General features: G+C 53.9%; 1 protein-coding gene across 2 annotated transcripts in view; it reads right to left on the bottom strand.

Moving 5' to 3' along the window:
• The window catches only part of ENO1 (enolase 1), a 14,787-nt gene extending 2,480 nt beyond the window's left edge, over positions 1 to 12,307 (bottom strand). Inside the window, exons 1-9 of one of the 2 annotated variants that reach the window (XM_032394207.1) lie at positions 12,100 to 12,307; positions 9,159 to 9,252; positions 6,757 to 6,852; positions 5,316 to 5,374; positions 3,475 to 3,544; positions 2,927 to 3,060; positions 2,248 to 2,470; positions 766 to 963; positions 78 to 279 (exon numbers count right to left, since the gene is read on the bottom strand). In XM_032394207.1, the coding sequence (XP_032250098.1) occupies positions 78 to 279; positions 766 to 963; positions 2,248 to 2,470; positions 2,927 to 3,060; positions 3,475 to 3,544; positions 5,316 to 5,374; positions 6,757 to 6,852; positions 9,159 to 9,243 (1,067 nt within the window). In that variant the 5' untranslated portion in view covers positions 9,244 to 9,252; positions 12,100 to 12,307. Of the gene's footprint in view, positions 1 to 77; positions 280 to 765; positions 964 to 2,247; positions 2,471 to 2,926; positions 3,061 to 3,474; positions 3,545 to 5,315; positions 5,375 to 6,756; positions 6,853 to 9,158; positions 9,253 to 11,621; positions 11,771 to 12,099 lie in introns of those variants that run through there. The other variant, XM_032394198.1, reaches the window with a different exon arrangement.
• Positions 12,308 to 12,914: the final 607 nt, after the last annotated feature.

Raw genomic sequence — 12,914 nt, 5'->3', positions numbered from 1 at the left:
GAGCCCTGGCTGAGGCCCCGCCCCCCGCAGCAGACAGGAGCCCTGGCTGAGGCCCCGCCCCCGCCGAGGGCACTTACGCCTGCAGAGACTCGGTCACGGAGCCGATCTGGTTCACTTTCAGCAGGAGGCAGTTGCACGACTTCTCGCCCACGGCCTTGGAGATCCGTTTCGGGTTAGTGACGGTGAGATCATCCCCCACCACCTGGATACCGGCGGTGGCAGTGAACTTCTGCCACGCTTCCCAGTCATCCTGGTCAAAGGGGTCCTCGATGGACACCACTGGAAAGGAGAGCCACGTCTGTACCCGAGCCGGCCCCGCCCCCGCCCCCGCAGGACAGGACCGGCTCCCCCGCTCCGGCACGGAAACACTCTGCCTGCCCACCGACTCCCGTGACAGGCCACCAAAGCCGCCCGCAGCCCTGGGCCCCCACACGTGCTGAGCGGGGCTGGTCTCGGCCCATCTCGGGCACCATCGCTAACTGCCTTACTTCCCGGTCTGAGTCTTGCTCCAGCGCGTGCCGAGTGTCCTTGAGGGAATTACTAACGCACTCTGTGCCTCAGTGCCCCCCCCCCCCGCCCCCATGAAACAGTATCTACGGTCTCTACCCTGTGTGCGTTAGGGGACGCCCAGAACCCAGAGGAGCACCAGCTCCCCGAGAGCCTCACCCCCGGCCGTCAGTTCTCGAGGCCGGCTCTCCTCGCCCCCGAGGTGGTTGTGCCGGGGACAGAAGAGCCCACCGCGCCAGGCCAGCAGCGGGCACTCACCTGGGTAGTCCTTGATGAAGGACTTGTACAGGTTGGCCAGCTCGTCAGGTGTGATGTACCTGCTCGGGTCATCGGGGGACTTGAAGTCCAGGTCATACTTGCCCGACCTGAAGAACTCAGAGGCAGCCACGTCCATGCCGATGACCACCTTGTCGGTGTAGCCAGCTTTCCCGATGGCGTTCTTCAGCAGCTCCAGAGCTGCAAGGAGAGGGTGGGGACAAGGTGGGAAACCACGCAGGGGGACGAAGTTCCCTTCCACAGCTGCCGAACAGGAACCCTAACAGGAAGCCCGAGAGGTGCTCTGGCCCCAGCCATGGCTTCCATGATTCCAGTGCTTTTTCTGCGTCGGAGCAAGAAACCGCTGGTCAGGGCCCCCAGCAGACAAGTGGGAACCTCACTCTCAACTCAGACGCGCTCTCACTGACGAATGCTCCCGAATGCAGCACCTAGGAGCAGCTGTGCCGGCCGAGACCGTGACGGTGGCCAGCTGAGCTCGGCCGTCCTGAGCAACGGGCTTTCGACAGAGCTGAGCTGGGCCCGGGAGCCCAGGAGGGCAGGGGGAGGGCGAGGCCCTGCCTCCGCGGCCCGCTGTCCCCAGCCCGGGCTCGGGCTCGGCCTCCCTCGGCAGTGCTGCCCGTACGGATGGGGACAGACACTCGGCGCCTGTTCCACACCACAGACGTCCAAGCCATCACATCAAACCACGTGAGAGAGTCATTTTGTGTAGGTCAAAATGGCTGAGCACCAGCATTTCCTAGGACTGACCCGAAGAGCAGGATGGGCACTTTTTTCTTTCACTAGTTGCCCTGAAGGCAACAAAATGTGGTTGAACCCTCCTTTCCTTCTACAACAAAAGGCTCAGCCAGGAGTTCTTGTCCCAAGACTCCCTGTGTCCGACTCAACTCATACATTTAAGCCTGTGCCTGAGGGCTCCAGGCAAAATGGCGCCGCGTAAACGTTCCTGTGGTGGAAAGAGCTGAGGGGGTGATGGTCGCAGGCCGGACTGAGAGCATCTACTGAACACGGACTTCAAACCTCTGCCGCCAAGGGGTGGTGCAAGAATGGCAAGAACATAGGGGCACCTGGGGGGCTCAGTCAGTGCAGCATCTGCCTTTGGCTCAGGTCATGATCCCAGGATCCTGGGATGGAGCCCAGGGTCGGGCTCCCTGCTCGGCCGAGTCGGCTTCTCCCTCTGCCCTCCCCCCACTCATGTGCGTGTCCGCTCTCTTTCTCTCAAATAAATAAAATCTAAGAAAGAAAGAAAAATGGCAAGAGCTTAATTTAAACAACTAACCAGGCGACTCAGGAATCAAATTAATAAGGAAATTCCTTGTTATTTTTGAAAATTAAGTGCCAGCTCGCGCATCCCTCCCCAGAACTCCATTGGCAGGTACTTGGTGAGTGACAGGTGTGGCACACGGGCTCACAGAGCCAGGGCCGAGCTGCAGAACGTGCCCCCTCACCCCCGACCAGAGCCTTTACCTTCTTTGTTCTCCAGGATGTTAGGCGCAAAGCCGCCTTCATCCCCCACATTGGTGGCATCTTTTCCGTATTTCTCCTTGATGACATTCTTCAGGTTGTGGTAAACCTCAGCTCCGATGCGCATGGCCTCCCTGAAGTTGGCCGCACCAACGGGCAGGATCATGAACTCCTGCATGGCCAGCTTGTTGCCAGCATGAGAACCACCGTTGATGACGTTGAAAGCCTAGGGAGAGACAGGGAAATACGACCATCTGGCCCCGGAGAGTCCCACCCAGCAGCCCCCTCACATCCGACCGCACGGCTCCCAGAGGGGGCTGCATGTGACTCTAGAATGCTCACCGGGTCTCTCTTGAGGAATGGCAGTGATCGCCACCGGGTGAGCTTACTGTCCTGAGGACTGGCTACTGCCTCAGCGCACACACTCAACCCAGCAAGGCCAGCATGATTTTCATCCCCTCGTCAACAGTTAAAGAGATGTGGAGTACCAGGGGGTCGGGTCCCCGGCTCAGGGGCACTTCTAGCAAGCGGCAGGGGTCCGCAGCCAAGACCTCCAGGGCCTGCCTGCCCCACTGTGCTGGGACAGTCACATGTGGATGAGACCAAGATGTGGGAGGTCTCAGGTCCCCACAAGTAAGCAAAAACCCCCAACTCCTCACTTGGGAGGTTCCAAGCCACTCACCGGAACCGGCAGGATGACTTCAGCGTTGCCAGCCAAGTCAGCAATGTGTCGGTACAGGGGCACCCCCTTTTCCACGGCCCCCGCCTTGCAGACAGCCAGGGACACACCCAGAATGGCGTTTGCACCAAATTTAGCTGGAACAGAACAACAACAGAAGTTGAGGCACTTCTCACTCGCGGCCTTCTGGCCTGCATCCCCACCCCGGAGCGCACCCCGGACTGGATTCGGAACCCTTCCTCTCCTGACCGCGTCTACTCCCCGGGTCCGACCCAGAAACGCAACGGCCCTGCACGGGGACTCACCTGCTTTCCCCCCTAAGAGAAAGCCCTTTCTTTGGTCGATGGAACTCGGGCAAATTCCACAAACTACGTGATTTATTCTAAAGCACAAGCCTCTTTTGGGTAACCCTACACAAGTGCTGCCTCACCTGGTGTTGCTCTTGATGTTTAAAACTAAAAAATTTATTCAGCTGAGGCGAGGGGCCCCGAAAACCCCCCGAGGGTCGACGGTGTTCGGGAGACCAGCACACACCACCCCCAGCAACTCACATTTATTTTCTGTCCCATCCATCTCGATCATCAGTCTATCAATCTTCTCCTGCTCCACGACGTTCAGTTTCTACAGGGAGGACAGAGGGTCAGTCACCTGGGGGGGGGTGCTGTCACCCCCCGCAGGACCTCTGTACTCCTGTGACAGAGCCCAGGTAACTTTGGAACCGTGCAAAGCCCGAATCGCTTCTATATTATACGTTTGTTTGGTAGGCAAAAGAAAGGGGGGCAGGGGAGGGATCGAGAGAAAATGGGAGACACAACACTGTGCTTTCCTTGCTCTCCCATTATCGGGCATTTCTCCAAGCACCAGGGAGCTGACAATGTAATGTGGAAGGTTCGGTCCCAGCGTCACAGAGGTTAGTCCACCCAGCGGGTCCGAAGTGACATCACACGTAAGACAGAACTGCCCGGTACATGCTAACAAAGGTAGCACTAGGGAAGAGTGTGATTTGGGGGGACAATAAAGAAAAGAACTCTGTGCAAGCAAGCTGTGCTCCTCAAAGGGTTAAGTGACATAAGCACCGCTCTCGGCTGTTCTAGGTGATGGCAAACTTCGTTATCTTAAGAGACAGGACTTTGGCAGGGAGTCCGGAATCTTTTAGCAAAATGCTTGACTGATCAAAAAGTGTCTTTCTGGTCAGAGTAGAAAGTACTAAGTGTAAGCCCCGAGTTGGGCTCCATGTTGGGAATGAAACCTACCAACCAAAATAAAACCCCCCCAAACCCCCAAAAACGGGTGTCTTAAAAATTAGCTCAAAGAAATTTACTGAAAGTCGACACTACTTTAAAACTTTCACAACTGATCATAACAATGTATTAATTTATAATGTTCTTTGTATAAAGACTAAAAAAGGAAAAGAAAACCATCCGTAACTCCATCATACCACATTAATAATTTGACATTTTTGGCTTTTTTGGCAAAGCTCGTTTGGCAAAAGGGAGCCACCACTCGAGGATGACGGCTTAAGGCAAACCCTCATCAAGAGTTTGACTGAAGAACTGTTTCCCCCAAGGGAAGAAAAATGTCCAGGAAAGGCCTGCTCGTTGTGTTAGTCACGCCAGGTAAGGGCACAAGGCACAGAGAACAGGGTGTGTGGAGGTGCCCAGGAGACTGGTTCGGAGCGTGTGAGCCCGCAGAGCAGCGACAAGAAGCCATCTGGGACCGATTACCGAGCGCCACGAAGGGCAGGCCACGGTGAGCATGCCGGAGAGACACACAATAGGAGCCCGATCGCTGCTGGTGTACGGGAACAATTCGGGGGTGGTTGGGGGGAGACCACGCCCAAGAAGAACAGATGGGAGGCTGGGGCCGGCTTTGGGCTGTCTGTCCCCCTCCCCACTTTACCCACAGCAGCTCAACTTTTCTGTAAGCTTACTTTCCAAGTTCAGATTTTATTTAACCAGAGTTCCTTTGTTTAAAAAAAAAAAAAGTCAGTAGAAATACAGTAAATAATTCCCTAGTTCATGAAAAATAGTCGGGTCACCATGGATACTGTGCTCAACGCCCAAGAGCCGCTCTTAAAATTTGGATCTTAACTTCCCCAAGGTCAAGACAGTTGGAGGGCAAAATCGAGGCCATGAGACAAGATAGTTGGAGGGCAAAATCGAGGCCATGAGACAGTCTCTCCCGTCGCTCTGATCCAATTCCATGCACTGTTAGGGACACACAGGCAGGGGGTGGATTAGAAAAGGTGAGATCATTCTCATGCACGACAGGGAATCCGACTGGCTTCTTTAGCTCTCAGAATAAGCTCTTCCATAACCAACCAGGAAAGCCCACTGGCCTGGGAGACGCGCCGAGGGCATTAATACATTAGTTACCGGGAGGCGGGTCCTACCTTGCTAATCAGGGCAGGTGCAATAGTTTTATTGATGTGCTCAACAGCCTTTGAGACACCTAGAAGGAACAATCATATCAAATTACCAACATTAAAATAGGCTTGAGCAGCATTGAGCGAACCACCAATGATGTTAACCCAAATACCCAGAAGCCCACCCAAAGACCTTAAACGGGCCCGCTTTCAAATCCCCATTTCTGTCCCCCCAGAATCAGGGTACTTTCTGGCCCAGTCTGAGTGCTCTTACCTAGGACCCCCAAGGATTAAAGCCACACACAGAGCAACCATCTCAGAATGTCTGAAGGGGGGTTAGTTGGCAAGACCATGCACTGGGAACACCAGCCATAGAAACTACAGGATGTCCAATGTATTACCTGTGTGCACAAGGCTGGTGCCAGGAACTCATTAATATACTTAACGGGTCTGGAGACACCTGACCAGTAGAGATTGACGGAGAAGGAAAAAAGACAGACTCAGAAGAGAACAGGCTGTGAAGGACAGGGAGCGAGAGAGAGAAAGGAGACAGGAAGGCAGGGGAGTCGCAGGACCACGGGCTCACCCTCATGACAGTGAGGCACAGCCCGGCTCCAGACCAGTACCCGCCCGGGCCGTGGGCAGCGGGAGCTCCCACAGGACAAACTGCCTTTCTGCAACACGATCGCTGGATCTCTAGCCCCGGGCTTCCCCAGCTCACTTCATCTCTGCCCTTCCCCTGCAGTCTTTTTAGACTTTTCCCCTATTGCCCTCCTCTGAAAATGTAATACTGGATACACTGTCCATCCATACTGTGGCCCTTTGGAGGGCCGTAAGTCACGGTAAAATCGTAGGATATTTTTGCCTCCCCCAAGGACCAATTTCCACCCCCGGGTCGATACTGCCCCTGTTGAGAATGCATGGTCTGGCCCCACCTGCTTTTCTTCAATTCGGCCACACAGACTCTGTCCACAGAAAGGGGAGCGACGCAACAACAGTAACAGGTTCATCCGCACGGAGCCCGGCAGAGGCTAGCTTGCCCACACTGGTGCCTCTGTGAGCCCACCACCAGGAAGTTCAAACTACCGGGACTGATCTGCAGGTGAGCCACGGGCTAGACCTTCCAGATCCTCTCCTGAGACGACACCCTCGGAGACCGGGAGCATGGCAGGGCTCCTCAGTTAGTATTAGTTAACACGTCTCCTTAGCCTGAGGTTCCCTGGCCTACCCAAGGAGTTTTCCAGTTTGGAGACAAACGGTAAGAGAAGCATTAAAACTGGTGCCCCCCGAGTTTATTGGTTTAGGAAGGCTGGAATCGACAGGCCATCTCTCCCAGCTCTCCTGTGTACGTGCTCACCACCACCACCCCAGGCCCCATCAGGGGTGCTGCCCTCGAACACAAGGCACACGGGCGTGGGAGGGCTGCACAGCCACACTCCCCCGGGCCGGGCCGGGCGCCGACTCTTACCTTTCCCCAGGTAGCGGGTCTTGTCATTGTCCCGGAGCTCGAGGGCCTCGTAGATACCAGTTGAGGCACCACTGGGCACAGCAGCTCTGAAGAGACCTGGATGTTGAGGGAGGGCGGGGAAGAGAGTCCCGATTGAGAAACACAGTTCAGCCCCCGCCGGAGTCCCGCCCCCTCGCAGATGGCATCTCTTAGGGAACACTGCCACTTCCTTCCACCAACTGGGAGATTCAGACAGTCCGTGTCCCCCGCCTTTCACGTCGGTACCAGTCTCTAGGGCAGACCCTGAGGCAAAGCTGGTGGATTTCTCTAGTTTAAGGAAGAAGTTTTCAAGCAGAGCTTCTCAAATGTTAACGCACACACATATCACCAAGCGATCTTGTTAAAATACAGGTTCTGAAATGGGAGGCTGAAGACTCTGTGTGCATCTCTAACAAGCTCCCAGGTGGTGCCCTGCAGCTGGCCCGGGACCCCCCCCAGCAGCACCTCCCAACACAAACACGATGCCAGCCACTCCAGAGATTTAAGACTTTCTGGTAGCTGTGTTGAAGTTACAAAGTGAAACCAAGGGAAATTCATTTAATATATTATTTAACCAAATATATCCAAGAGATTATCATTTCAAACATGTAATCAATAAAACATTATGAGATATAAAAAATAAAAATAATAAAGGTGTGAATTTAATAACACTTTTATTAAATTCTTCCCTTTCATTTTACAAGATTGGCTTGCTTAGTCAGAGGGTGGAACGAAGGACTGCCCTATGCACTCAGACACGGAGCCCAGCCATCTGGCTAGACCTATACCCTGGGGCATGAATGTGGCTAATCTTGGAGGGCAGAGTCAATAAAGGTACTGTCGTGATCTGGTTACAAGGGCAGACAGGTCCAGGGGAGCAGGAAATGAAGGCAGCCTCTAGAATCTACTTGAAACTGTAAGCAATTTCCCCATCTGAGGGGGGCGAGGGCATATGAACAAAGAGGGAAGAAACCACCAGGTACGTTAATCAAATGATCGGTTACTATGCCTGTGTGTGCACAGCTGGACGTGGTGAGGAAGCCGTGAAAGCCAGTGACCCTAATGGAACGATGGACTCTGGGTGATGATGTGTCAATGCAGAACGTCCCACTCTGGTGGGGGAGGCTGTGAGCGTGTGGGGACTGGGGTGTGTGTGCTCTCCGTCCCTTCTGCTCTATTTTGCTGTGAGCCTAAAACTGCTCTAAGAAGTAAATTGAAAAAAAAAAAAAAAAAGTGATGAGAGGCTCTTAACAAATCCACAATTTCCTGTTTTTGAAAAGCACCAAGAGACACACAAGAGAGTTCCATTCATTTAAATCCCAAAAAAATATTAATTTTGATCATTTTAAAGTGTTTCAAAGGATATGCCCCCTTCCCAACAATCTTTTAGTATCTTGAGTCTTTTTTCCACTGTTGGTTAAAGTCCATTAATTTCTAAATGGAAAGTTCCACCCTCTGACTAAGCAAGCCAATCTTGTAAAATGAAAGGAAGTCCCAGCATCCTCTGAGAACCCATGGTCCTAGGCATGAAGCACACGCTCAAAGCAACCCCGCTCCCGAGAGCACCCACCACAGTGAGTAACCCTGGGCAGAACGCAGCAGGGATTTGCTCAGTGATGCCTGGACTCAAGGGACTTTCTTTTCCTGGGCAAGGGGGGAGGGGAGGACAGGAAGGGAAGGGCTGCAGTTTCCACAGACAGTGACTCAGCTCTGACTGGCAGGTCTGTGTGCTCAGCACCACTGGGTGATTCTGCCTGAAGCTTCTTTTCCTACCTCGCCAACGAGGTCCATTTAGACAAAAAGGAAAGCTTTTAAGAGTCCCCATTTTATTTTTTTGTTGCACGTGGGCAAACCCCTGTGCACACACAGGCACAGGGGGGACTTAGAGCCAGATTAAAAAAAAAAGAAGAGCCTCTAGAGTGCCCCACACCCACATGTAAGAATTGTTCCCCATCCTTGGTTTAAGAATGATTTCTGGAGACAAAAACGAGAATACTTTGCATACACCTGCACTCCCGGGCCCTTTCCTTTTCAAGTGAGAAAGCTCCATCCCCCCACCCCAGATCTGCTTTTTGCTCAGAGCAAGCTGTGAAGCAAACTAGTGATGGGCCCTTTTAGGCACGAGGTGTCACCTTACTTCCCCGACCTCAATGACCTGGGAGCCAAGCGGTCTTGTTTGAAATACCTAGCAGTAGCAGGACAAGGACCCCATGCCTGGCAACCCTCCCCATCTCCTGGGAGTCAGGAACCAAACCTACCAGCACGTGTACATCAGAAAGACAAGGCTTTTTACAACGGACCTTTCCTTGCCAAAGGCTTTGTCACTTTAAGTTTTAAAAAGATGGAGCGTGGTAAGGGAGGTGCAGAAACAAAGGTGCACATACCTTTGGAGGTGTAGAGGTCAACTTCAACGGTGGGATTCCCACGAGAGTCAAAGATCTCTCTGGCGTGGATCTTGAGAATAGACATGGTGACTTTCTGTGGGGAAACACAGTTCATATTTCCCATCAACCATCATGCAGCCTTGGGTCATTCATTCGAAGAATCACTTCTGAGGATTCCTGGACTAGAAAGAATTTGTACTGGACAGATACGGGTTGCAAGAAGGCTGCCAAGACTGGGGAAAGGCTGCTGGGCCCAGCTCTGCAGGGCCTCAAACCCCACTAGTCCAGCGCTTGTCCTATAAGCAAAGAAAGCCTGGTCATGTGTGCCAGAGAGAAACCAAAAACAACTGGGAAGATTAATGTGCTGTTGGCATGCAGAATGGCTGAAGATGAGGCAGTCTGAAGCGGGTTATTCAACGAGGGTTGGCATGGGAATGGAAAGGGACCACGTAAGGACCAAGGGGACGTGAAGGTCACAAGCAAACCCATCCAGGACAAAAAACCCCAAGGTGATCCAAGGAGGAAAATCTGGTTTGTAGTAGAATACTGAATTCAGAGCCGGGGACATGGTCTGTACACTGTGGTCCTTGTTACTGCCAACTTCTGGGCCTTTCACATTTCACAGTACTTGGATCTTTAGCAAGACAGGACACACCAAAAATAACATCTAATTAGTATTTCTCTCAATAGGCATTTTACCCATTCAAAAAACGTGGATGAAATGTCGTAATTTGAAACTAGAATAAAGATTCTATCCTTGAGGGGCGCCTGGGTGGCTCAGTCATTGGGCGTCTGCCTTCAGCTCAGATCATGATCCCAGGGTCCTGGGATCGAGCCCCATGTCGGGCTCCCTGCTCAGCAGGAAGCCTGCTTCTCCCTCTCTCACTCCCCCTGCTTGTGTTCCCTCTCTCACTGTCTGTCAAATAAATAAAATCTTAACTAAAAAAAAAAAAAAAAAGATTCTATCCTTGAATGCTAAGATACTCCAAGGGAAGAGGCTTTCTTTGAAAGCACCTTAAAAAAAAAAAAAAAGATTTGCAGCTACAAAGATCTACCAAGTTCTCAAAGAAAGTCCTTTCTCACCGCCCCCCGACCCCCCGCCCTTCTAAGGAAGAAATGATGATCTTGTAGGACTGAAAGTGGCCCAGCGGAATTGGGCTAGTGTTCAGAGCCATTATCTAGCTGGGATCCTCTCCAGGATCTTGTCTGGAATGTTCTCAAGCAGCAAATGGCATCTTTCTTTTTTATAAGTTTCAAAATTAGACAGTAAAGTCACATCTGTGGCCCTGCGGTCTATGCAACAATGGAGTTTTATTCATTAGCCAATAAAAAAGTATCTAGTTTTTATTTACTAGATAAATAAAAGGCCAATTTGTTTCAATGTATTTTTTTAGTTTTAAGATTTTAGTTAACTTTTTGAGTTTTGGCAAATGATAAACCTGTGTATGATTGCCACCACCCAGAAAGCCCCCTCAGGCCCTTTGCAGTCAATCTCCCCCCATCCCCAGGCCACCCCAGACTTACTTTATAGGTTTTAGATGCACTTTTAAAACATCTTTATTACACTATATCCTCATGCTGTCCTAAGATGTCGTTTTTTGTTTAATTTTAGTGACATTACGATAAAATGCTTTATTTCAGGGTGTGAAAATAAAATTCAACTTATCTTTAAATTGGATAGAAAACTATTCCTTAAGTTATTAAGGTTCGGTAAGCAAGGCCAGCAAGGAGGGCTGGCCTGACCAGGAGTGTTCACAGCTTATCTGCCTGGACTGAACCCTGGACCACGGGGGGCACGTGTGGACCGGGCAGTCAGGGCCTACGTGTGTCCCCGGCGGCTCACCCACCGGCTACACCGCGCAGAAGGAAGACCACACTGCAGGAGAAACAACGAACATAAGTTTTCTTAAAATACGTCCTGTTAATGTCAGATCGGGGGCCGACTGCCGATGGCCAGGCCGGGGAGCCGGAGCACCTCCTGCCTGACCGGGGCGAGGTCACCCGGACGGCTTTCCCCAATTATGCAACGCAAGCACCCTCTGAAGTTCCATTCATTAGTCGCTGCCCATTCCGTCACCAGCCTCCCGACTGCAGGCCGAGGGCCACCAGCGGGGCTGCTAGTGGGGGGAGGGGATCGCGGCTTCTGGGCCTCTCTCCTGTCCCTGCCCCTCCCTCCATTTTAGGAAAGGCCTGGTTCTAGCGAGCACCCGGGGTTAGGCCTGTATCTCCCCAAGCCCTTGCACCCTCCGCGCTCGCTGCACAAAAGCCCCGCGAGTCCCACTCCCGAGCTCCCAGCAGTGCTGCGGCCCCGTAAATCTGTAATCCCGGGCTAATCAGCTCCTGCCCCTCCGGCGAAGCACGGCTAGCACGTGCCTACCCGCCCATCCCACGTCCCCGTCCGACCCAAGGGCAGGGCCCCGCAGGCCTGGGCGCCGGCCCGGCAGCACTTCCCCGGGTCCCTACCTGGCCGCCGGAGAGCGCTGCCCGGGAAAGAAGCAGAGGATGCTGCAGGCACGGAGGACGAGCGTTAAGCCGCAAGGTCTGGGCGCTCCGAGTACCCAAAGCTCGTCTCCGCGCCGCCTGCCCCGACTTCCTGCCCAGCTCCCCGAGACCCCGCCCACTTCCCGCCCCCCCACCGCGCCGCCTCGCCATTGGCCCGGCGCGCCGTCACTCGGGCCCGCTCCTCCCGGGAAGGGGCGGGACTGCGGCGGCAGCCGTGGCCGGGAGGGGGGAGCGACGACCCAGGGACGTGGAGCGGAGCGGGGTTGGGGGGTCCCGACTACTCCGCGGCTCCGTGGGGGTGGGGGCGAGTCCCTGCCCCGACGCCCTCCGCTCCCGCCCCCGGCTGGGACCCCAGGCCGAGCGGGGTCTATGGCGCCGGGGCCCCGGGGAGGGGCGGGGTGGCGCGGCCGGCATGAGGGTTCGGGGCTCCGTCACGTACTCCGAGTCCCGCACGCACGCAGCGTCGCTCCGGCGCCTCACGTCCGACCCACGACCTTGGCGACGACCTTAGCTGCCCGCTCTTCCCGGCCTGCCCCGCCCCGCAGTGTGGTGCGGAAGACCCCGCCGACCTGGAGACGTTGGCGGCCGCGCCCCTCGATCCGGCTCCCAGGCCGGGTCTGCAGCGGGGCCGGGGGCCGCGTGTCGGGGGCCACGTGCGCCTGTCCGCGCCTGCGCGCTCCGCCCCCGCCCCGCCCGCCGGGGTGACCCGGTCTTTTTGTCCTTGTGCGTCGGCCAGACAATGGGTATTAGGCCGAGGTGGCCGAAAGGAAGTTCACTTTCCTTCAATTAGAGCTGATGCTTTTTGAGCACTTCTACGTGCCAGGCACTTCTCCACGTGCATGCCCAGTGTTAATTCGGCGTCTAGCTCTTGTTAATGTTGCATATGGAAAGCCGGCCTCGCGTTCCTTTCTCGCTCGGATTCCCGTGAACCATGCATGTCATGATTTGGGACTGGAATTTCACAGAGACCCGGCGGATTTCTCAAAGTTCAAAGCGGGTAGCATTCCACGGTAGTCCGGCAAATGAAAAACGGGAAAGGGGGGGTGCAGTGATTTCATCTTGCTGATTGAGGAAGAGCTGCTACCCATTTAAAATCATTTCTGCAGCACATTCCCTCCTCAAAGGAAGGGCTGAAGCGATTATTTCGGTTTTTTTGTGTGTTTTTTTAAAGATTTTATTTATTTGACAGAGAGACACAGCGAGAGAGGGAACACAAGCAGGGGGAGTGGGAGAGGGAGAAGCAGGCTTCCTGCT

Source organism: Phoca vitulina, unplaced genomic scaffold, assembly GCF_004348235.1.
Source record: "Phoca vitulina isolate PV1807 unplaced genomic scaffold, GSC_HSeal_1.0 scaffold2, whole genome shotgun sequence".
Lineage (NCBI taxonomy): Eukaryota > Metazoa > Chordata > Mammalia > Carnivora > Phocidae > Phoca > Phoca vitulina.
Note: the sequence above shows the minus strand (reverse complement) of the source record. Positions and strands in the feature narration are given on the sequence as shown.